This window comes from Tachyglossus aculeatus, chromosome 20, assembly GCF_015852505.1.
Source record: "Tachyglossus aculeatus isolate mTacAcu1 chromosome 20, mTacAcu1.pri, whole genome shotgun sequence".
In the NCBI taxonomy this organism is placed as follows: domain Eukaryota; kingdom Metazoa; phylum Chordata; class Mammalia; order Monotremata; family Tachyglossidae; genus Tachyglossus; species Tachyglossus aculeatus.
The window spans coordinates 6,562,212-6,587,226 of NC_052085.1; the positions used below are offsets into that span (position 1 = coordinate 6,562,212).

The 25,015-nt window shown below is 45.5% G+C and overlaps 2 protein-coding genes across 2 annotated transcripts in view; one reads left to right on the forward strand and one right to left on the reverse strand.

The window, feature by feature from the left end:
- Nucleotides 1-1,865: 1,865 nt before the first annotated feature.
- Nucleotides 1,866-9,916, forward strand: EXOSC8 (exosome component 8). Its single transcript, XM_038761617.1, has 11 exons — nucleotides 1,866-1,930; nucleotides 2,925-2,961; nucleotides 3,610-3,673; nucleotides 4,463-4,536; nucleotides 5,421-5,466; nucleotides 6,441-6,546; nucleotides 6,771-6,816; nucleotides 7,329-7,425; nucleotides 8,113-8,233; nucleotides 8,993-9,099; nucleotides 9,707-9,916. Exons 1-11 carry the CDS (start codon nucleotides 1,866-1,868, stop codon nucleotides 9,820-9,822), a joined length of 879 nt encoding a protein of 292 aa, XP_038617545.1. The 3' UTR covers nucleotides 9,823-9,916.
- Nucleotides 9,835-25,015, reverse strand: part of SUPT20H (SPT20 homolog, SAGA complex component) — a 35,316-nt gene continuing 20,135 nt past the window's right edge. Inside the window, exons 17-25 of the mRNA XM_038761638.1 lie at nucleotides 24,417-24,534; nucleotides 22,744-22,852; nucleotides 22,371-22,532; nucleotides 20,350-20,662; nucleotides 19,163-19,314; nucleotides 16,899-16,954; nucleotides 15,031-15,150; nucleotides 11,360-11,465; nucleotides 9,835-10,328 (exon numbers count right to left, since the gene is read on the reverse strand). Coding sequence (XP_038617566.1) covers nucleotides 10,234-10,328; nucleotides 11,360-11,465; nucleotides 15,031-15,150; nucleotides 16,899-16,954; nucleotides 19,163-19,314; nucleotides 20,350-20,662; nucleotides 22,371-22,532; nucleotides 22,744-22,852; nucleotides 24,417-24,534 — 1,231 coding nt within the window. The 3' untranslated portion in view covers nucleotides 9,835-10,233. The remainder of the gene's footprint in view (nucleotides 10,329-11,359; nucleotides 11,466-15,030; nucleotides 15,151-16,898; nucleotides 16,955-19,162; nucleotides 19,315-20,349; nucleotides 20,663-22,370; nucleotides 22,533-22,743; nucleotides 22,853-24,416; nucleotides 24,535-25,015) is intronic.

Sequence of the window (25,015 nt, forward strand, 5' to 3'; positions counted from 1 at the left end):
AGCGGAGCCTATCGGGCAGCTCCACCTCAGCGGAAGTGGCGGCGGCTCCAGACTTCCGGCTTCCGGCCTCCCCCAAGGGCGGATACAGGGCCGGACCGTCACAGCGCCCCCTGCCGCCGCGGAGTCTCCCCTACCCTTCTCCTCGCCGCCCCACCCCTCCGCCGGTCCGACACAGCGCCCCCTGCCGCCGAGGCGCCTCCCCTGCCTCTCCCCTCTTCGGTCCGACACAGCGCCCCCTGCCGCCGAGGCGCCTCCCCCGCCTCTCCCCTCGCCGGCCCGACACAGCGCCCCCTGCCGCCGAGGAGCCTCCCCCGCCTCTCTCCTCGCCGGTCCGACACGGCGCCCCCTGCCGCCGAGGCGCCTCCCCCGCCTCTCTCCTCGCCGGTCCGAAACAGCGCCCCCTGCCGCCGAGGCGCCTCCCCCGCCTCTCCCCTCGCTGGCCCGACACGGCGCCCCCTGCCGCCGAGGCGCCTCCCCTGCCTCTCTCCTCGCCGGTCCGACACAGCGCCCCCTGCCGACGAGGCACCGCCCCTGCCTCTCCCCTCGCCGGCCTGACACAGCGCCCCCTGCCGCCGAGGCGCCTCCCCTGCCTCTCTCCTCGCCGGTCCGACACAGCGCCCCCTGCCGCCGAGGCGCCTCCCCTGCCTCTCCCCTCGCCGGCCAAGCACAGCGCCCCCTGCCGGGTGGCAGGGCCCGCCGGCTCTGGAGGCCCCAGCGTAGGAAAGCGGCATGAGGGTCGGAAGACCTGGGTTCTAATCCTACCAATCAATCAATCAATCAATTGTATTTATTGAGCGCTTACTGTGTGCAGAGCACTGTACTAAGCGCTTGGGAAGTACAAGCTGGCAACACATGAAGACGGTCCCTACCCAACAGTGGGCTCACAGTCTAGAAGGGGGAGCCAGAGAACAAAACAAAACATATTAACAAAATAAAATAAATAGAATAAATATGTACACATAAAGTAAATAGAGTAATAAATACATACAAACATACATGTATACGGGTGCTCTTTCAATCAATCGTATTTATTGAGCGCTTACTGTGTGCAGAGCACTGTACTAAGCGCTTGGTTAGACTGTGAGCCCACTGTTGGGTAGGGACTGTCTCTAGATGTTGTCAACTTGTACTTCCCAAGCGCTTATTACAGTGCTCTGCACACAGTAAGCGCTCAATAAATACGATTGATTGATTGATTGATGTATTTTCCCTAAGCCACGCTGCTTCTCATATAACGGGCTCTGTAAGCCCGTTGTGGGCGGGGAATGTGACTGCATATTGTTGTATTGCACTCTCCTAAGCGTTTAGTACAGTGCTCTGCACACAGCAAGCGCTCAATAAATACGAATGAATGAATGAATGAAGTCTCCAGAGCCCTTCCGTCTGGCGCATGCGCAGAGGGCCGGCGCCCCGGGGAAGGGATCGTCGCATCCGCCCGCGGCAGATTCGTGAAAATCCAAAGCTGAGAAACTATCCCTCGGCCCGGGGAGCATTGTCGCTCGCTGAGGAAAATTAAATCCGCGAGCTCGGTGGAGGGGAGGGGAGGGGACACTGGGCCGGCGGCCATTTGACGAAACTGCGGCGGGCGCGGATCGAAAGTGAGGGGGCGGAGGAGCGTCTGCGCGTGCGCGACGGGGGGGGGGGCGCGGATCGAAGGCTAAGGGATCTGAAGGGGCGGAGGAGCGTCTGCGCGTGCGCGGAGCGAAGGCTGAGGGGCCTGAAGGGGCGGTGGAGCGTCTGCGCGTGCGCGACGCGGCGGATCGAAGGATGAGCCGCCTGTTGGAGCGTCTGCGCGTGCGCGGCGGCGGGGCGGGGCTAATAGAGGGATGAGGAGCGTCTGCGCGTGCGCGGGGGGTAAGCGAAGGATGAGGAGCGTTTGCGCATGCGCTGAGGTCACCTGGTCTCCACGCACCATGGCGACCGGCTTCAAGTGAGCGACAGAAACCCAATTCTTCCCTTCCCTTCCCTTCCCTTCCCTTCCCTTCCCTTCCCTTCCCTTCCCTTCCCTTCCCTTCCCTTCCCTTCCCTTCCCTTCCCTTCCCTTCCCTTCCCTTCCCTTCCCTTCCCTTCCCTTCCCTTCCCTTCCCTTCCCTTCCCTTCCCTTCCCTTCCCTTCCCTTCCCTTCCCCCCCATTTTACAGATGAGGGAACTGAGGCTCAAAGAATAATAATAATGATGGCATTTGTTAAGCGCTTACTATGTGCAAAACACTGTTCTAAGCGCTGGGAGGATATAACATGGTCAGGTTGTCCCATGTGGGGCTCACAGTCTTCACCCCCATTTTACAGATGAGGGAACTGAGGCTCAGAGAATAATAATAATGATGATGGCATTTGTTAAGCGCCTACTATGTGCAAAGCACTGTTCTAAGCGCTGGGGGCGATATAACATGATCAGGTTGTCCCATGTGGGGCTCACAGTCAATCCCCATTTTACAGATGAGGGAACTGAGGCTCAGAGAAGTTGAGTGACTTGCCCAAGGTCACACAGCAGACATGTGGCAGAGCCGGGATGCGAACCCAGGACCTCAGACTCCTAAGCCCGGACTCTTTCCACCACGCTGTGCTGCTTCCTCAAAAAAAAAAGAATAATTTTGGTATTTGTTCAGTGCTCTGTGCCGAGCACTGTTCTAAGCACTGGGGAGGATACAAAGGGATCAGGTTGTCCCGTGTGGGGGCTCACAGTCTTCATTCCCATTTTCCAGATGAGGGAACTGAGGCCCAGAGAAGTGAAGTGACTTGCCCAAAGTCACACAGCTGATAAGTGGCAGAGCCGGGATTCGAACCCATGACCTCTGACTCCAAAGCCCGTGCTCTTTCCACTGAGTCACGCCGCATGTAATGTTGCGATATTGATTTGGGGGGGGTCTTCTCATGCGGTTGGATTCTAGTGAAGCTTTAAAAAGATTCTTACCTGTGTTTCAGAACTGTGGAACCATTGGAATATTACAGGAGGTTTTTGGTGAGTAGAGCCAATTGTGTAATGAAATATAGAGATTAAAACGTTTTTTCTTGTTTCGCTTCGATATAGAATCTTACGTACTTTTTAAAATTATGAGGTACCCATGAATCACTTTAAAAGTTAAAAGATACCGGGGTATAACCTTGGTTCTTTGCCTTGAAGAGTTCATTTTGATCGTTGGGGTGTATAGCAAGGTGGTTGCCGATTTTGAAACGCTCTCTTGCTTTGCTTGTTACTTAGGGCCCTTTTTCAAGTTTGTGTACGTTTGTGTGTGCAGAGAAACCTTGGAAATGATTTTATGAAAACCAAATATTTACCAGCCACCTGTTAAATAAAAATGCCCCCCCCCAACTTAATAATAATTGTGCTGTTTATAAGTGCTTCATTTGTGCCAAGCACTGTATTAAGCACTAAAATAGAAACAAGATAATCTGGTCAGCCACAGTCTAAATAGGAGGGAGAACAGCTATTGAATCCTCATTTAGCGGATGAGGAAACTGAGGCACGGAGAAATGAAACTGCCCGTGGTCACATAGACAAGTGGCAACTTTCCTACCACTGTCCCCCTTCATTCACCCATCTGGAAGATTACTACTGAATGTTATATCTCTCTCCCCCTCTTTAATACCCACTCACACTCCTGTATAGAAAGAGAACTGTCGGCCCGATGGAAGGGAACTCGGTGAATTCCGAACTACCACTGTCAATATAGGTGAGCATTTTAATGTTTCAAAATAGAATGATTTAGTTGACTCCAATTTTAAAGGCTGAGCGGATCTGGGGGAGTTTTAGGCCCCGTCGCAGCCAGTAGAGGGGCCCTTGGATTAGGAGGCTTTTTTCTCCCTCTGGGCAGTGATGAAAACAAATACAAAGAATTTCCCAGCCCACAAGAGTTTTCAGAGCGGGCGGTTTTTAGACTCCAGAGCCCCACGGCCGGAGTACGCGGCAGAGAGCCGCGGTTTCCTCTAACGGGATGGCGAGCGGGCGCGCCGGGATTGGGGTGGAGGGGAGGTGGCGGTGAGGGCGACTGGTGAGCAAGAAACATGGTGGCCGTGGGGCTAAATCAGTCAATAGAAGGGATTTACTGAGAGCCTGTTGTGTGCCAGGCATTATACCGAGCACTTGGGATTGTCCAGTAGATTTGGCAAACACGCTACACCCCTTCCAGGCCCAAGAGGACAACCAAAAGCGCCCAAATGCTAAATGACTAACAGGCTGAGCCACAAGCCACCCACGAGGGAAGGTGAGCCACAGTTTGGCCACTAGATTCTCAGTTCCTTGAGGATCAGAATCGAGTCTGCCAACTCTGTTGCCTTATAGCTTTCCAAGCAAGCACCCCAGCACCCCCCCCTCCAACCCCCCCTTTCCCCTCCTCCCATTCCTTAGTTCCTCATTTGCAGTGGCCCCGAGTAGTGAGTTTAACGGACGGGACCGCGAAGGGCCTTGAGTGTGAACTCGGTCCCAGCCTTCCCAAACGGACCTTCTCGTTGGTGTATCCCAGGTTCCATCTCCACCGCCGACGGTTCTGCGTTAGCGAAGCTGGGTAACACGACCGTCATCTGTGGAGTGAAAGCGGTAGGTCTCGCCGACTCGTCTCGGCGTTTGAGACTGGGAGACTGGGCCCACTGTTGGGTAGGGACTGTCTCTATATGTTGCCAATTTGTACTTCCCAAGCACTTAGTACAGTGCTCTGCACATAGTAAGCGCTCAATAAATACGATTGATGATGATGGTAATTTTTGGGTGCTTACTCTGTGCAGAGCACCGCACTAAGCTCTTGGAAGAGTATGATACAGGAGTTGGGAGACACAGGCCCTGCCCACAGGGAGTTGCTAGTCTACCATTTTAAATGCTCTTGTTTGGCTCACTAGTCTGTCTCTTCAGAGTTTGTTTCCAAAGATCGAGGGTTGGTAATGGGATATGGGGTGGGAATAATAATTAGCGTGGTGTCTGCTAAGTGCTGTCACTCTGGGCCAAGCACCGGCCTAAGCGGTGGGGTGGATTCAAGGCATTCAGATCCGACGCAATCGCTGTCCCGATCAGGGTTCACATTCTAAGTACGAGGGAGAATAGGAATTGGCTCCCCATTTCACAGATGAAATGAGCACAGAGAAGTGACTTGCAGTGACACTCCTTGTGAATTTGAGTCGTTTTCTTTAAATGCACTGAGCATAAAGTTTGTATTTATGCTTGTTACAGGCACAAAACGAGGTGCACTAGGCGCCCTCTGTTTCCCTAAGAGCAGTTCTTCTAGAGCGAGCCTTATAACTATAAGGGCCTGAAGCAATAAACCCGATGCTGAGGTTGAAAGTCATTTCATTCACGGATTCATTAGATGGAAAAATCTAAACTCTGAATTCTGTGGTCGAGCCTTTCCTGGGACAGTATTTCCCACTTCCCCAAACCAAAGCTTTTTCAGGGGCCCGAGTGAGGAAGTGAAACGTTTGCTCTCCCCGTAGGAGTTTGCAGCACCACCAGGAGATGCGCCCAGCAAAGGATATGTTGGTAAGTTAGACGTTCAGCGTTTTGTCGTTTTTAGACATTAATCTTTTGCAAATCTGTAAGCCCATGAAAATGTTTTCCCAGTCCAAACAGTGATGCCTTTCAAAGGTCTATTGCTTGGAGAGCAGCTTTATTTGGGGACCGGGGAGGATGCCGTATGCTGCTAGCTAAATCAGGGATCCTCATCTAGAGGAAAGGTTGCTTTGCCGCTCTCCATGGCAAAGTAAGACGACATTGAAACGGCCTCTGTTTATCCTGGCCGATCCCTCAGTTTTGAGATGACCTCCAGTGGATACGTGGAAAAACCTAAAAGACTGTCCCTACCTCTTGCGCCTTAATAGTGGGAGCGGGGAGAAGGCTGTATAAATGGGGAAGCGAAATCCTTGCCTACACATCTGTTGTAGGGATGCTACAAATATTCACATCTTATTGTCCCACTTTTTACCCAAACTGCCATAAGAAACAGCAGAGGGGAGGCTGACTGGAGTTTCTCGGTAGGGAAAGGGCAGAAAAAAGTTGGCTACATCTGTCCAAGCGAGAGAACCATGTAATAGAAAATATCAGGTCTTCGTTAGGAATACCTAATAAACACCTAAGCCCAGGGCAGAGAAAATCGGGGTCCCCTTGCTGGAGATGCTGTGTCTGGAAAGGAGATTTTCGGAGAATCTCTGGGAAGGGCCTGGAAGGGAGAAAGATCAGTGTTGCGTTCTGAATTTCCTTGTGCTAGCTGAGGTGGGTACCCTCCTGAAAACCCATTTTAATCTTATTAAAAAGTAAATCCAGTCCGAGGGACCCTCCCCTCCCCGCCCCGTACAGATGGAATTTTTTGGCCCCAGAAGGGCCTGGGTAAATGGTGAGTTTGTTTTATTGCAAAGAAAGATTCCAGTGACTTTGAGGTGGGTTGAAAAAGGAAGCATGTCCCACATGAACTCTGTAGTCTAGCTCTTGGTTAAAGAGTGGGTTTTTTATTTTTCCAGTTCCTAACGTGGATCTCCCACCCCTGTGTTCGTCAAGATTTCGCCCTGGACCTCCTGGGGAAGAGGCCCAAGTGGCTAGCCAGTTCCTCGCCGACGTCATTGAAAAGTAAGGCACCATCATCATCATCATCCATCGTATTTATTGAGCGCTTACTGTGTGCAGAGCACTGTACTAAGCGCTTGGGAAGTACAAATTGGCAACATATAGAGACAGTCCCTACCCAACAGTGGGCTCACAGTCTAAACGGGGGAGACAGAGAACAAAACCAGTTTGATTGCCAGGGGCATTTGAGAACCTGCTCGTCTAATAAGTCTTTGTCTCTCATCAAGCTCACAGCTGATATCCAAGGAAGATTTGTGTATTTCCAAAGGAAAGGTAAGAAACGGGGAAAGAGGGGCAGGGAGTTTGTCTTGTTTGTCTCTTACTTTCATTGTACTCTACCCCAGAGCAGTGCTGTGCACATAGAAGATGTTCAGTAAACATTATTGAATAAATGAATCGATTCCCTTTTTTGCAAATCTCAGAGCTGGTCTTGTCTCAGCTTTTGACCCTGACATTCTGTGACTTGGCTTATATTCAACTGTTTAACACTGAGTTTGGAGCTGGGATTTTAAATTCCTTTCATGACTATGGCATTCTGAATTTCGGGCTGGAGTTAAAAGTGTGCCAATTCCTTGAGGATGGGGGTCATGTCTTCTAACTCTTCCCTGGACTCTTAATAGTTTGGGGGAAAAAAAATCAATAGTATGTCCTTAACCCATCCTTCAGAATTAGTCCTTGCGTAACCAATATTAGATACTTAGCTAGGTAATACTGTAGGATGCTCGTTTTAACCCGGGCTTGTCCATTCAAGGCTTTCATTTCAATGCGTGCTGTCTGTTTCCTAGCTTGCGTGGGTTCTCTACTGTGATCTAATTTGCCTCGATTACGACGGGAACATTTTGGATGCCTGCACGATTGCTTTGTTAGCAGCCTTAAAAAATGGTGAGTGGCCTAAGCCCGCAATATAGCAGCCAGAGCCTCCCTTCTGGGTGCCGAGATTCCTTAGCGATGATCCAAATTGAATTGATTGATAACTGAATACTCAAAGACTTGTCCCAAACCTTTCCCCTCTTCCGTCCGGTAACTCATTATAGACCTTCTTGTCCGTGAATATATCCACACCCATCTTGAACCTGGTGTTTTCTGCGGTAACATGCTACGTGTGTTTTCCATCCTGTGAGTGTGAAGAAGTGTTTGCTTTTCCTAAAATCCTGCTGCCTTCTAGCCTGGATGGGCTTCTGTCTCACCCTGGAATTGTGGCATTCGGAGAACAATTCGGTGTGGACCGTCTTTACCTTCCTTGACTTGGAAAATGTCATCTCCCCTCCAGCTTTTGGGTGCCCATCTGTCCTCACACAGAAGCTATTTCAGTTACCCTGTCACGTTCTTCCGTGGATGGCAGCGAGAACAGGACATAGAATAGTCTGGTTGTGAATATCCATTGCTTCTATTCAGTAGTAAAAGTGAGCTTGATGCCTTGTTTTCAATACCTTTCTCGATAGCGCACAAAGCATCCCGTTCTTCTGGCTGCCACTATACTTTGGATTTGTGGATGCCATATTTTTTTCTATCCATGTAAGTTATAAAAATGTTCTCTGACATTTTGAATGCTTCTTGTTGTCTTTGCAGTACAACTGCCAGCAGTTGTGATCAACGAAGAAACGGGCTTGGCAGAAGTGAATTTGAAGCAGAAAACTCCTCTAAACATTAGAACATATCCAATTGCTACATCATTTGCTATATTTGATAAGTAAGTTAACAGATGGATATGTTTCTCTAAGTTGAGCTCGCCATGGGGGGATACAGCTAAAACTGCATTTTGCAAGCTTATCTGCATTATCAAAGCAAAGAAAGTATTCTGCTACCATGATCATGTTCATTCACTGTATTTGTGTATTAACTGTGTCCCTTTTTTTAATGGCATTTAACTCCTTATTATGTATAGACCAAAGGCCTGGGCGCCAGAAGGTTGTGGGTTCTAATCCCTGCCCTGCCACTTGCCCGCTGTGTGACCTAGGGCAAGTCACTTAACTTCTCTATGTCAGTTATCTCATCTGTAAAATGGGGATGGACTGAAATGAATGAAATAGGGACTGCATCACATCCCACCTGATTAGCTTGTATCTACCCTGGTGTTTAGACCAGGGCCTGGCACGTAGTGCTTAACAAAATTTTTTTAAAAAAAGGTCAGGCATTGTATTAAATGCTGGGGTAGATAACAAGCTGATCAGTTTGGACACAGTCCCTGGCCCATGTGGGGCTCACAGTCTTAATCTCCATTTTACAGAGGAGGTAACTATGGCACAGAGAAGTGAAGTGACTTGCCCAGGGTCATACAAGTGGCAGAGGCAGAATTAGAACCCGGGTTGCTTTGATTCCCAGACCTGCGTTCTAGCCACCAGGCCACGCTGCTTCTCTTCACTAGAAGAGAGATTCTAAGTTTTGGTGGAAGATTAATCTTGCGGAACACAAGTGAATTTATAAAACTGTGGCTCATCTTGTTTCATAGCACGGTACTCATAGTCGATCCAACTGGGGAGGAGGAGAATTTGGCAACTGGAACTCTAACGGTTGTAATGGATGAAGAAGGCAAACTGTGCTGTCTTCACAAACCAGGTACGTTGGGAACTAGTGATTTTTGTGTGTTTGTGTGTGTGTGTGTGTGTAAATAAATACTTATGCATAGAAATATATATATATATATTTAGAAAATTTTATCTAAACTCTGCACGATACCTGAAAGTGCACGGATGGCACCAAGTGCTGGTGTGGGAAGTAATCAGGGAAGGCCTCCTGGAGGATTTGTGATTGCAGGAGGGCTCTGAGAGTTGTGGTCTGGCAGACAAGAAGGGGAAGGGGCTCCCTTTTTCGGGCATGTGGCAGGGGCCAAGGTGGGTGGGAGGCACAGTTGGGTAAGTAACAGCCTCCACTTGCAAAGCATTACCTCTTTGGATGGAACCCACATCTTTTGTAAGTCTAAATGATTGAACAAAGGTCTCCTTCACTTAAGGAACACTCAGAATGAAGAAAGGGTTGTTTTCCTGGATGTACTTGAAGGGGGTGGGCATTTTTCTTCTTCAGTGGTATTGATTGAGCACTTACTATGTGCAAAGCACCGTACTAAGCCCTCGGGAGAGTACAACAGAGTGGGCGGACAGGCTCCCTTCCCCTAAGGAGCTTATAGTTGACGTTCAGAAACTAAACGACGCAACTACCTTTTCAGGTGGAAGTGCCCTGGCAGGAACCAAGCTTCAGGATTGTTTAAGCCGGGCCGTGACCAGACACAAAGAAGTGAAGGTGCTAATGGACGAAGTCATAAAAAGTGTGAAACCAACATAAGCCATCCAGAGAGATTTTTCCAAAATGTATTTGTAAAAACTGTATCTTACAGTGTTCGAAGCTTTTATATTAACAAAAATCAATACCACCTTTACAAAGGCTGTTTGTTTCCAAAACGCCTTAAGCCGCCTCCTGGTGCGGTGCAGTGTTCTTTACGGAATTGTTTTTAAAATATGACTCTAGAAAACCAACCCTACCTTATCGTTAGAACGACTCCCTATTTTCCCCTGACAAGACGGCGGCGTCTCCAGGTTATGCTCTAGGGTGTGGCTCTTTTATTTGCCATTTCCCCCCATCCCTTGGCTGTAAATTTTTAGGGCACCAAAAGTAAAGGACTGTTTGAGTCAATGCTGTTTAAAGAAAAAAATAAATAACGCACGCCGGCAGTGTGGGGGACGGCCAGGATGCCTCTCAGTTTTTGAGGGGCTGTCGGTAGGTGGGGACCGCCGAAGCGGGGCCGCCCCCGCTGTTCTCGTAGCCGTTGGGGGCTGCCAGAATCGCAACCGCTGCCAGGGAAAGGAAGAGAGACACGGTTAGCGCTCGGACAGGAGGAAGAACGAAGAGGAAAACAAGATATGTGTGAGATTGAAAGGCCTTCGAGGAAACCAGGGTGCAGTGAGGCTGTGCACAGGGGGCCTGCCAGGAGTTCAGATTAAAACCCTCTGTCTTAAATGGAAAATAGTCTGCCAAGATTAAGGAACGCTGCTTAAAGTAGAGCAGCCCTGATTTTAATGTGCAGAGCAGTGGATGGGGCTGCGCTATTGCTTCTTAAGGGCCTTAAGGAAGGAAAAAGTTTGGGTTGAACTCCAAGCTGGACATTAACGTAAAGTTGGTCAGTGTGAGCTGGCGTCCATTTTTAGACAACGTATCCAAAAATGAATACGCTGATCTTTGATATTGGCAAAAGTATCCAATTTTAGCCTCGATTTTAGAGTGATAAAAACTTTTATGAAGCATGGGCTGGTGACAGCAGAACAGTTGAAATAGTTTGGAAAACCAAACTTAATGAAGTGGAGAGTCCAGTGTTTAGGTTAGTGGGCTCGAAAGTGTCTAGGTAAACTGGCAACTGGTAGGGTAGGAAAATAGATACAATATAAAAATATTTCTCCCAGTCCTGCATGCCGACTAGGGGCATTGCAAAATCCGTCTGTTTAAAAAAAAAAGCCATTCAAAAGCTTGGTGTTGGCACACAACTCTGCACAACTCCCAGATTTCATACTTGAATCACCTTGTAGGAATAAGATTGTCCAGAAAGTTGTCTAGCGCACAGCTTTTATGTTTGGACTCCTCTACTTATTTCCCTTTTAGGCAAATGAGAATTACGAAAGTGGCAGACAGTGAGAGGGTGGATTAATTATGTCGGTAAATGAAATGAAAAACACCAGACTGGACAAAACGTTGGCCTTCCACACCTCAGACCTAATTCTTACTTTCTCAGCTTTGGTGATGACATCGTCCTCCTGACTGAAAACCCCCCCAGCCCGTAGTTTGTAGGCTGGCTAAAAAAACCCAAATGAGATGAAGAGTCGCTACGTACCCGTTGCTTGGGACGGCATATAGCTTCCGACTCCCGCCAGGTTAATAACGGCAGCTTGCTGAGCAGATAAGGCCTGCTCTTGACCGGCTGGACCTTGTTCACAACCCTGAGAGAAACGAGTGACAGCGGTGAGCCCCCTGGGGCCAACGTCAGTGGTTCGACAGGAAGAAAAGAGTTTTCAGTTCTTTGATTAGTAAGGGTGTATTTAAGAGCCTAACATTTTCCTCTGCCCTACAGGGGGAATAAGGGCAGGACATCTTAAATTCAGCCAGGATTAAAATGATATAATTGTGGTATCCGTTAAGCACTTACAATGAGCCGGGCACCGTACTAAGTACCGGGGAAGACGCAGTCCCTATCCCACTTGGAGCTCACGGTCTAAGGATCACAGGTATTTACTCCACATTTTAAAGATAAGGATCAACCTTTGCAAGATAGCTAAAAGCTGCCCTTTCCTCTCCAACCAAACTGCTACCCCACTCATCCAAGCACTGTCCTATCCCGCCTTGATCCCCGTCTTCTGTCCATGCCCACTCCAGTCCAGACTTCACGCTGTTGCCCGGATCACTTTTCTACAAAAATGTTCAGTCCACATCACTCTCCAAGTACCTCTAGGGGTTGCCCGCCGACCCACCTCGCATCAAACCCCTTACCAGTGACTCTGAAGCACTCAGTCACCTTGCCCCCTCTGACCTTACTACCTCAGTTTCCTCCTATAACTTGGCCCACGCCTAATTAAAAGCACATCTCCAAGAAGCCTTCCCTGACTAAGCCCTCATTTCCTCTCCTCCCAGTCCCTTTGTGTCGCCTTGGCACACTTTTTATTCACCCCTCTTTCAGCCCCACAGTCCAAGCACTGGACTGTAAGCTCTCTGTGGACAGGGAACGTGTCTACTAACTCTTATACTGTACTCTCCCAAGTGCTTAGCACATGGTAACAGCTGAATAAACACCACTGATTGATGAGGAAACTGAGGCATGGAAAAGTTAGGTGACTTGCCCAAGACAACAACAGGCAAAGAGAAGAGCTGGGATTAGAAGCCAGCTTTCCTGTCTCCTAGGCCTGTATTCTTTCCCCTAGGTCACTCTGCTTCTATCTTCCAACAATGGCCAGGCTCACCATTTTTCTTCTCATACTCCGTAACAGTAGGTTCTCAATAATCCCAGCCCCCATTTAATACACCCCAAGAGTTTTGCAAAGTAAGGGAATCAGTCACTCTCCCCAAATAACAAGAGAGAATATAACGTTTAATGTTTTTCATCTTTCCACAGGGACACATTTAGCCAAAAGCAATGATCACTAGCTTCAAGCCTCTTATGTATAAATTCTAAATAGCTGGACACAATCTGAGGCATCAAACAAATCAGTAACGCAAGGAGCGGCAGTGACAAAGAGGTCGACTAGATGTTAAGCATGAGTGTAAACCTCGGAGTCGGGGGAACCAAGGTCCTAAAACCCCAGTTCCATCACTTGGCTGCTGTGTTACACCTTGGGCAGGTCAATGAACCTCTCTGGGCCTTGGTTTCCTCATCTATAAAATCAATCAATCAATGGTATTTATTGAGCATTTCCTAAGTGTACTAAGGGCTTGGCTGAGTACAGGGTGGATGAAATACCTGTTCTCTCTCTCTCCCCCTGAGACCGTGAGCCCCTTGTGGGACAGGGACTGCGTCCAACCTGTTTATTCTGTATCGACCTCTGCACTTCGTGTGCAGGATTTAGCACTATCGCAATGATTAATCCAGTATTTTTAAAGGTGCAAAGCACGCCAAGAGCGCCCTGGCCTCTATTAATGCTTTCCTGGTAGAAAAGCAAGTCACCAAACCAAAGAGGATCCTTTAGGCAACGACTGGGGGGTCCCTGTGGATTGGAAACCACTCGACTGCATTCGAAGAACCATCATTTTATACCTTTCAATTCACACACATTCAAGGTCTCTCACACACAAGGCCATCTCCCTAATAATCTGAGCCACTCGATTTTAAATCCGAATGATACTTAGTATTCTTTGAGTATACTGGTTGTGAATCTTGGACCCTAACTACTAAATTTTTGCTTAAAGAGCCCTTGGTGAGGTTAACTGTGAAAATTCCTTAAAATCTACAACACTATGCTGACAAAATAATAATAATAATAATATTTGTTAAGCGCTTACTATGTGCAAAGCACTGTTCTAAGCGCTGGGGAGGATACAAGGTGATCAGGTTGTCCCACATGGGGCTCACAGTCCTAATCCCCATTTTACAGACAAAGTAACAGAGGCACAGAGAAGCTAAGTGACTTGCCTGAGGTCACACAGCTGACAGTTGGTGGAGCCACGATTTGAACCCATGACCTCTGACTCCCAAGCCCGTGCTCTTTCCACTGAGCCACGCTGACAAAAGACACCTGGATTAGACTTTTTAAAAATGGTATTCACTAAGGCACTTACTGTGTGCTAGGCACTGTACTAAGCACTGGGGTAATCAGGTTGGACACAGTCCCTGTCTCCAGTGGGCCTGGCTCACAGTCTATGTGAGAGGGAGAGTAGGTACTTAATCTCCATTTTACAGGTGAGGAAACTGAGGCACAGAGAAGTTAAGCATCTTGGCCAAGGCCACACAGCAGGCAAGTGGCAGAGCCAGAATTAGAATCCAGATCCTCTTACTCCCAATCCCCCTGCCCTTTCAATCAATCAAATTTATTGAGTGCTTACGGTGTGCAGAGCACTGTACTAATTAAGTGCTTGGGAAGTACAAGTTGGCAACATATAGAGACAGTCCCTACCCAACAGTGGGCTCACAGTCTAAAAGCGGGAGACAGAGAACAAAACCAAACATACTAACAAAATAAAATAAATAGAATAGATATGTACAAGTAAAATAAATAGAGTAATACATATGTACAAACATATATACATATATACAGGTGCTGTGGGGAAGGGAAGGAGGTAAGACGGGGGGATGGAGAGGGGGACGAGGGGGATGTAACAGCCAGGAGAAAAGACAGACCTTTCGTTTATAACTTAAGCTCTTGCCAAACAAACTCTGGATATATGAGGAGCATCTTTCTTTCAAAAATTAGTTTCAGAATCATCCAAGTTCTCCATTTAGGTAGGGAAAAAAGGAACTTTTCTTTTTTTAATGGCATTTGTTAAGCACTTTACGTGCCAGGTACTGTCCTAAGCGCTGGGGTTAATCTGGTTGGACATAGTCCATGTTCTACATGGGGAGTCAATTCCCATTTTACAGATGAGGTAACTAGGGCCCAGGGAAGTTAAGTGACTTGCCAAAGATCACCTAGCAGACCCATCTTACCTCCTTCCCTTCCCCACAGCACCTGTATATATGTATATATGTTTGTACATATTTATTACTCTATTTATTTTACTTGTACATATCTATTCTATTTATTTTATTTTGTTAGTATGTTTGGTTTTGTTCTCTGTCTCCCCCTTTCAGACTGTGAGCCCACTGTTGGGTAGGGACTGTCTCTATATGTTGCCAGCTTGGACTTCCCAAGCGCTTAGTACAGTGCTCTGCACACAGTAAGCGCTCAATGAATACGATTGATGATGATGATGAAGTGGCAGTGCAGGAATTAGAACCCCGGTCCTTCTGATTTCCAGGCCTGCGCGCTATCCACTAGGCCACCCGCCCCCCAACACACAGACACACACACACATACACACCTGCTCTAGCTGCTGAGGACTGGGAATTGAGGATTGTTGCTGTGCAGAAAACGGAGAGAGTTGCTGCTGCTGCTGCTGCTGCTGCTGAAGAGGGTTGAAAATGAGTGAACCGCCCGGTAGCTGTTGGGGAGAAAAGCAACACCGCATCGTTCAGACAGATACGCCTAGGCCCCCTTCGTCTCTCACCATTCACCTTCAAGTGTACTTTTGATAATGACTGCACTTTTATTTCAGGAAAAAAAATAAGCAAACCTGGAGCATGGTTTAAAAAAGGCATGGTTGCATGCACTCAAGTGGACGTGAATTATAGTCCACTCCCACCCCCTCTCACTCCTAGATGTAAATCTGAAAGCCAGGCCTTCTAAGGCTTTCACCTTCCCAGCCCCATTGACCTCTACGTTCCACTCCTTTCTATTTATCTTTGTGGTGGATCCTCTTTTCATTACATCACTCCTGGAGCATTGGGAAAACTTCAATGCACTTGTTTTAAATGTTTAAGTTCAGTCATATGTATTGAGCTCTTACTGTGCACAGAGCACTGTACTAAGCACTTGTGAGAAAACACTGTAACAAAGTCGGTAGACACTTTTCTGCCCACAGTGAGCCTATAGTACACTGAAGGTTTCTTGGCCTATCTTTTCCAAAACGTGACAGGTATTAGCTTACTAAGACATAATGCTTTATGAGGCTGCATGTGAGGGGTCAGAATTTTACCAAAAAAAATTGTTCATTTTTAAAAGAAATATTCAGAGCATTTTTGACGAGCTGATATTTACTAGAAGGTGACTCTAAGTTTCTGAGGCGCTGCATGGCTCAGTGGAAAGAGCACAAGTCCTGCATTGTAATCCCAGCTCCATTTGCCTGCTGTGCAACCATAAAGCAAAGCATTTCTCTTTGTCTCAGTTTCCTCATCTGTAAAATGGGGATACCTGCTCTCCCTCCTTCTTAAGACTATGAGCCCCATGAGGGACAGGGACTGTGTCCAACCTGATTATTTTGTATTTACCCTAGTGCCTAGTACAGTGGTTGGCAAGTAGTAAGCACTTAAATACCATTATAATTTTTTATGCTTAAGAATTCATAACAACAACACTGGGCATGGAATCTGTTTACTGTTGTATTATGCTCTCTCAAGTGCTTAGTACAGTGGTTGGCAAATAGTAAACACTTAAATACCATTATAATTTTTTATGCTTAAGAATTCATAACAACACCACTGTGGGCATGGAATCTGTTTACTGTTGTATTATGCTCTCTCAAGTGCTTAGTATAGTGTTGTGCACACAGTAAGTGCTCAATAAATACAGCTGGCTGACTTGTTAAACACTTACTATGTGCCAAGCATTGTATGTACATTCCCCGAGTTCCTTATTTCAAAAGGGTTTTTTTTTCCCATTTTCCAAGATTCAGGGAAGGAAGGAGAAAAGGTAACACTGAAACGGTAGATTCAATTTCAAGCAATCAAGCAGCTATAAGCTCCTGGAAGCTTTGTGCTTCGAAGAAGGAAAAGTGTCAGTCAACGGCAACGGGACTGGTAAATGTGCTCTCAAGGGACGCTCAGTTTCTCAATTGTGTGTCCAGATTGCTATGTGTGCAATGCCTTGGCAGGGACAAAAATGGTACCCCATCATAAAAAAAAAAATGGCCCTAAAGAGTTACCCAGTTTGTAGTTTTTCAAAATATAATGTTGAAAACTAAAATTAAAGGCCACCCCTCAATTCCAGATGCTGGCAGAGGCCCCCAGGCTGAAAAACCATCATCAGGAATTGTAAGGTTACAGGAACGCTTCCTTTCACTATCAATCATCACAACTACATTAGCACCACAAAATTACAGTACTGTGTTCAACGTTGGAGGCTCATATTTACCTGCAGCAGATTTAAGGGCCTGAGACCTGAAGTATTTTTTAAACCAAAAGGGACACCTGTTAAAGAAAGTTTGGGATTACAAAAGGAAATTAACAATTGATCCTACATATAAGAAGTGGCTTTTCTTTGGGTACGTGGGCACGGAGGGATTATTCAAAACTACTGCGAGCACAGAAAATTCCATTTTTCTCCAGAGAAGATCTGTGGGCACTGGTAACTCATTTACAAGGACTGAATTATCCCCCATCAAAAATGGATTTATGAGTGCAAGTTATGTACTAGGCCCCAGTAGCTACAAACACCTCATTGCAGGTCGGTTTCTAGGAGAGAAGACAAGTATACTGCTGCAGTTTCTCCTAATCCTGAAATCGGGCCTTTTTTCCTACAAATGAAAATTCCCGAACTCTCTACCTTAGAAGAGAGTGTGTGTGGCCGGGAAAGGAGGAGGGAGAGAAACATTCCTCCCGTCTGGGAGACGAGGCCTCGGGAATCTAACCGTCTGGAGGTGCTGGGGACAGGGCGGCTGTTTATAAAACCCCTTCCCTTCTCTTGGCTTAGATGTTTCCTTTCCTGCTTTTAACTACTGACGTTTCCCAAGCCCCTACTGGGTGTCTTCCACCTCTCACACTAACAGAAGCACCTGAGAGAGTGCAACTATTTTCAAGTCCTGCCTTATGACTTCAGCAACACATGCATTTTTGCCATGCGCTGTGGTTGGGGGTCATCGTAACAGAACCTACAAACTGTTCTGACTTTGGTACCTTACAACGGTGGATGGACTTGCCATCGGTATTAGCCACAGCCCGTAAAGTCTCCTGAACAAGGTTAGAGGCTTGATCCCTTTAGGCCCCGAGGATGGCTGCCTGCCAAGATGGATAATATTTTAGGCAATTCAGAGCAGGGCATAAAACAGCCCAAAGGAAAAGCAGACAACTACTACATCACCAGCTGGGCCATTTCCCCAAAAGGTGAGTTAGCTTCTGCTGGATCTAGAGCAATGAACAGTTTCACCACCACTTAGTCCAGGAGCTGCAGCTTTTTCTGAGAGATATAAGAGCAGAGCCCTTGATCCCATCATCAGCATGTATTCTTGGAAACACCCTCTCAGCATAGCAGTTTTCTTAGTTGTAATGAAATTATAGCTAAGCAGAAATGTGGGACGATGTATTTTATTACTTTTGCTCATACCTACAACTTCAGGCCTTTCGGGCCTAGGCTTTTTCCAGTTGGTGGGTTGGGAATTTGGGGCCTCAAGAACGAGAATTTGAAACTACAGCTCTGCCGACAGTGCAGTACTAGTTCAGTTCCTGACAGCTGCAACTGAGCACTACAGAACACACACACATCTCTTTAGCATATATGCTGAAAGGTAACAGTCCAAATAACGTTTCTGAGCAACGTTAGCAGGCCAATGGGTATTACTGGCTAGTAGGGGAAAAAAGATTCAGCACACAAAACCCTTAGAGCTTTCAAAGTTTATCCTACCTAATAATTTTTTTTAACTGGTATTTAATATTCTCCTATGTTTAATTCAATTATAAATCTCCTCTAGTGGCAGGAAGCCTCTGGAATATATTAGGGAATCATGTTCTATAAAGTATAACACTTGCAATCTAATCTGTTAGGAAAAAAGACTTTTGGGAAATCATCTACAATACCACTCTGACTCTTGTTCCCCGATGGGTTTTTGTTCTAGAGACTGCAAAAAAGTGAAATACGCTTTTAGATACTTGAATACTTTAAATGGGTTTAAGAAGGGATAACCCAAGCTTCCCAGAGGGGTGTTAAAATTCCAGGAAGGATTTGTTGTCAGAACAGGTTCAGTTTTCATGGATACATGAAATGGATACACGGATACAGGTTCAGTATTCACGCCTGAATACAGTTTTATTGAGCTGGAATATGCTTACTAACTCATTGACTCTCCTGCATACCTCAGCAGTCTCATCGGATTATTTCTGTGACGAGGTCCAGACCGAGGGGCAACTAATTAGTGCAGAGCCCCGCTGATCGGCATGTGGGGAGAAGGAGAGAGGCAGAATTTCAAGTGAGAAACCTCCACCCGACTGACCCAAGGCAGGGTTGATCATTCCTACGTCTGTTCCTACATCTTCAACGCTAACTGACCTGAGCAATAATAATCCTGAAGTTTTGGCCACGGGGACGAAATGGAACATGAAGTCAAACATGTTCAAGGGACGTACGTAGTCTTCCGACTTTCTCTTCACTTTTCCTCCCTATGACACTCTTTCAAACATACTAACCTGGCGTGGCGGACGGCAGTGCAGCAGGCATTGAACTTGGAACCAGGCTTCCCGAGGGTAAAATGCCACTCAGATTTATACCTGTAGGGGTTATGGCACTAGAATTACACCCCAGCATGGGGTTTGAGCCGCTCATCAATGTCTGTGCTCCACTGTAGGGAAGGAAAGAAAATGCGCTAAATACACATGGTGCGGATCATTATGAAAACTTAGGTTTCACTGCCATTCTTCCTTGCAGGAAACGCAGGATCGCTTGGCTCTAGGCAACTTCACATTATAGAAGATTGGCTAGAATAAAACCATTCTCTCACTTGCTCCCTCTTTAAAATGCACACTGTGTCAAACATTCAAAGGCAGTTGAAAATGCTACCGAACAAGGGTCTCCTTTGCCTTGAAAAAAAATTCCATCTACTGGACGACTGTCTCCAAACCTGATGCCTGTGGTCTTAGCAAATGTCCATGTCAGCACTGGTTTAAATGAATAATACTCTGCCCTGGTTATTAACAAATTCTAGACATTTAAGGTATTTGGTTACAAGTCTAATACTTTGCAGCTCTAATGTAAACAAGAAAAATGAGTGTCTTTCACATAAGGATAACACTACTTTAATTTCTCTTCTTGGCCCTTCTTTATGGGAGCTTTTCCATTCTATCTTTCCCATCCTGCACACCAACCACAGACTAGACTGAAATCAGGCACTATGTGTTTCTCAAGAGACCCAGAAATGAAATGTGATTTGGGACAATGCGCTCCCACGGTTTTAATGAGGACACCTGAAGAGTGGCGTTGATGAACACGCTGAAAGTATTTCACTGGATAATTACGAGGATAAAAGCCCAGAAAAAAAAGAAAATGTTCCCACAATGAAAGATAAAATATACTACTACAGTTAATAAAACCTATACACGGATGCAAGTTTAGGTGTCTCTCTCTCCGCCCTCTGCCCCCAGATCTCCTTCATTTTATTTTGACACAGCCGTTGTTATTTTCCCCACTAAGGACCACAAGCAAAAACTTATTTGCCTTTATTTTTTTAATTGCATTTTATGTTCCTTCAGTTGCACAGTTCTGGACTGTCTGTCTTCCTGGACCCTGAATATTTCTGACCATCTATTTCAAGGGCTACGATTCAATCACACGTCAACCGGTGGAGAAAAAAACAAAGAGTACAGCAAAGCCAACTTACCACACGGAGCCCACTACATTGATGAAGTTAAGTCCAGCAGGGTTTGCCATGACCTGGGTGGAGGTGGTTCCTGTAGTAATGGATGTTACCATGGTGGAAAGAGGAATGGTCATTACAGGCGAGGCCTGGCTCAGAGACACTTGCCGCTGAGCAAACGGGGTTAGCAAAGCGGGCTGAGGGGTGAAGCCTGAATCTTGGGGAGGAGGGGTGGCAGAAGGGGTAATAGGAGTTGAGTTCAGAGCATCAGGAGGGTTGGGGGCCGATGCAAGGGTGTTGGTTGGTGTAGGAGTAGATGGTTTAGGAGTTCCGGATCCTGCTCATTGAGAAAAATAAAAAGCGCTAGTTTGTTATAAAAGGCCAGTCCCTTTTTAAAATAAGGTTAACGGAATCTGATTCCGCACTGACAATCTGTTCCAGTTTCTTTAAACGCAGTAAACTGCGAGTGTTAATCGCTACACACGCCACTGGAGTGTTACCACGTTCCGTCAAAATTAAGGCTGCAGTTTATCAGCCCCCAAATTCCATCTGGGATGGCTTCTTGGTAAACACATACACACACGCAAACACACACCCACATCCCTTCACAATGTCCATTTAAAGTTTAGAGTTCACGTTAAGCTGTTCTGTGGGGGGTTTTGGCTGCAAGGATTTTCAGCAGCCCCACATCTTTGTTACAAGAGATTGTTTAAAATATGATTTTGCTTTTTAAATCGTTTGCTGCAGTCTACGTAGATGGTAGGCAAAATGAAAAAAGAGTTGATTTGGCTAATGGATAGCCTAATGGGTCACCCAAATGCAAGCATATTAATTCCCACCTTACTGGTATTTGCCTATCGATCCAAATTGAAAAGCCAGTAAAGAGAAGCATTTTTGACAGGTGATAACACTGCATCTTTAACGGCTATTGTGTATTTCTGTTTAAATGTAGATACTGTAAAAAATTTGCCTTCACTGTGGTATGCACAGTTTATCAATTAAAAAAAGAAAACCAGAAAAAAAAGGCAAAACCAAAAGCTCTTGAGGTGCTCTCTTTTTTAGCTTTCATGTCCTGCAGAAAGAAAGGAAAGAAATGTGAATGTCTAGGAGCTGTGACCCAACCCTTTCCTACAGTAAAAACTGTGTGCAGCAGATTAACATTATCCAAAAAACCACAACATCAAAAAGATGTGGAAAAAAAAAATACATAAATTTTCTTATGTTTTTCTTTGTGCAAAACAAGAAGGCAGAAAAATTACACCTTTTGAGCTATCAGGAAAATCTTCATAACTAATTCAAAGACCTGCATTTACGCACTGCAGTGTCGTGAAATTTCCTGTACACAAGATTGTTCATAAAAATGTAGAGACGTGTGGCTTCTCTGTACACATCGGTACCTGAAATGAGTCTAGAGACTGATTTTTATTTGATTTTTTTAAAAATTGGGAGTTACAATTTCATTAGCTTGATGTTAGCTAATGTTAATTAAGATGCCATAACCCCTGATATTTTTAGTGGCTCTGGTAGGGTGCTCAGTGATCACTCTCACACTTTGATAATCAGCAAAGATTTATAAAACAGTGTAGGAGGAGTGTTTTTAAAAATCAGCTTTGAGTTTATTGCATCACCACTTTGGGACTAGTAAGGCTGTTACAGACACAAAGATACAACTGCACCATCTCCTATGACAATTTTCTCAAATCAGCTGCATAAATTACGTAAAATGCAGAGTGGTCCAATGTACACTACACTTGGGCATCTCATCGTCACAATCGCTGTCTTTAAAAAGTGAATATGGGTTGCAAAGCTATCAGAAACGTATACACAAAGGGTGCATACAAAGATACAGAAAAACAGATACAGTTACAATAAACATAAAAATACATACAGTCAACAAGAGACCTGCCTGAAGCGTCGCACAAGTTATACAAAGTAGGGCGCACTGTACATTTAGGTTTCAGGGATCCACTGTTCAAGAAGGTTCCTTGAGAAGCGCTACACAAAAGCCTAGGAGGATTTAAGCGAGAATTTAGGTCGTGACTCACTTTGTGAAGAGCTGGCGGGTGACATGGAAGCTGGAGTGAGCATGCTAACTTGACTGAGGTCCATAGAAGGTTTCCGAGAAAGCCCAGGCGGCTTAGAAGCGGGAGGAGGCGGCGTTGGCGATTTTAAATGGCTGCTCGATTGCTGGGGACTAAAAATATTACCTGAAAAGCACAATGGACAAGTTATTTCAGTGTGTTTCTTCAGCAGGATCGAAGATTCCCAATTTTACAAATCCACAGATTTGAATAAGAAAGGAATAAAATCATTGGATGAGTAACTGAATGGTTTTTAAATGGTTTTTGTTTTGTCACAGAAAAAGGACCAACCCAGTTCTCGAAAACAAAGGCAAAAAATAAAGTAGAAATAAAGTACCAGAAGAACTACTTCCTGAACTTGAAGGAAGCTTGATGGGTGGAGGTCGATGCTTTACACCCTTTCCCAATACTGACGACTGAACCGACCCTGACAGGCTCTCAGGCTGCTAAGAAGAAACAGTGATTTAGGATACAGTAGCCAAGACCCAGATTGAAACAAAAAGTACATGGATCGTGAAGCACATCAAGATGTTAACATCTCCCTGGTGAAACATACTGGAGTATTAGGATTTGTATTCCTAATACAAATTTGAAGACTTCAAATACTGGACTGGAATGCCTACAGACCACCCTTATGGTGACTCTACGCCAGGGGAGTATGTTTTCCTCCTTTTATTTTTCAAAAGGAAATTCCATCTTGGGCACAAAGCCTTCGGGGGCAAGCTCTGACGCGTAACGTCTGACGAGACTATGGAGTGGGTGGACTGTGTAGAGATCACCGACCAAAAGGCTCACACCAGTAAGGTTAATTTCCAGTTTGTCAGGGCCACGTTGAACTGACAAAGAGTAATCACAGCCTTTGCTAGCAGCTGGACTCTGTCCCCCGGCCTTAGTGACCTGCTAAATGCAGGCCTGCTAAAGGTGCCATTGGAGAGAGGAGGATGGAGGAGCGGTAAGGCTACAAACATCCCCAGGCATTAGCTATTCACCATGCACAACTCTCAGACAATCAGAAAAGGGGAAGGAGACAGTCACACCCCGGCCCCAGTTGGGTTGCCTCTATGGGACCGCTCTATGTAGTGGGTTCAAATAGCACGTTACCACCCCCCTTCTGTTCGACAACCTAGACATGCTGCCATTTAAGCAGCAGGCAGGATTTATTTAGGTGTTTTGTCTTTTGATTGCTGGGGCATACCATATATCTGTGCCGGACACAAAATCGACTGATGGTCTACCCCTGACCCAAATATTTTTTCCAATTTGTAACGGGATTTAGGAAAATAGGAGACCGAAAATGTTTAATCCCATTAGCTCTGAGGGCTTTACAGGATGCTAAATTATAAAGGCGACAGAGCGAATAAGATATTCTACAATTGTTTTCGACCTAGATGTCAATTCTGGATGGCAAGACAGTAAATGCACTTTTGGGGGCTAAGTCAGTGCAGTACTCTCTTAGCTGTGGAGGATGGTGGCATACTTTAGCTTCGAATCCAAACCAAAAGATGTCTCTATAGTATGCACCTGATCAGATCTTCATGGCAAATAAAAAGCTCCAAAAATTCCTAATACAAATTTGAAGACTTCAAAAGCTGCAAAGTATTTTATTGGTAATAAGTCCAGAAATGTGTTAATGCATTTACCATTAATGTCAGAGAAAACGGTCTTAAAAATTTTTTTACTACACTAATAGGAAAGAGGAGTTTTCTCATTTTAGATTTATACTAAAAACCTATGATGATGACTCTTGAAAGTGGCATGCTTTAATAATTAGTTTAAAACGAGTTCACAGTTAGAAACAGTGAAAAATAAAATAAATGATAATACTTTATATTTGAGTTAAGCGGGGCACCAATAGTAAGCGCCCTTTCAAAGTAAATAGCATGAAGTTATTGAGGAAAGCAATATACTTTGAAACCTATGCAACAGGAATTCAAAAGATTTATCCTGATTTTCACTCTTCTTGTGAAGGGAAGCAAATCAAACACAGTAAATAACAGTGATCAGACTCACTTCCAGATCTTTCCCGGGAGAAAGCTGGCTCAGATTAGTTGATCCACTCGAGAGATGGGACACTTTCACTGGACATTTGGCTTCATTTTGAACCAACTCCTGATACTGATTGACTACTCTGAAAAATTGTAAATGAGCGTAAGCATTTGTCAATGCTCAGAAAACACAAGTTTACAAAAACAATCTGCACGTAAATGATTGAACCTTCTAGACTGTTTGCTTTTTCTGGGTCAGGGAGCATGTCTGCTAATTCTGTTGTACTGGACTCTCCCAAATGCTTAGTACAGTGCTCTGCACATAGTGACTGCTAAATACATACGACTGATTGAACTAATTTCATCAAAGGAACTTTTCCCTACAATAGGTTAGAGCCTGTCAGCATGGAATACAAATGATCTTTTTTTGAAAATTACCTCTTTGTATGTAGAGTTACTAAATGTCCAAGAAAACCCAAATCAGATTACCATTCAACTCAGCGACAGCATCATGCCAAATAAGCTTTCTATACTGAAAGCTTACAAAATATCTGCTCTTTGTATTCTATCTCTCACCACGGATATACTAACACAATTGATAAATTTATTTTCAGTGACCTAAAA

Coding starts and splice junctions, on each gene's coding strand:
- EXOSC8 (XM_038761617.1), top strand. CDS start 1,866: ATGAGGAGCGTTTGCGCATGCGCTGAGGTCACCTGGTCTCCACGCACC. Junction 6,547..6,770: donor CTCGCCGACGTCATTGAAAA/GTAAGGCACCAT, acceptor TCTCTCATCAAG/CTCACAGCTGATATCCAAGG. Junction 7,426..8,112: donor GTTAGCAGCCTTAAAAAATG/GTGAGTGGCCTA, acceptor TTGTCTTTGCAG/TACAACTGCCAGCAGTTGTG.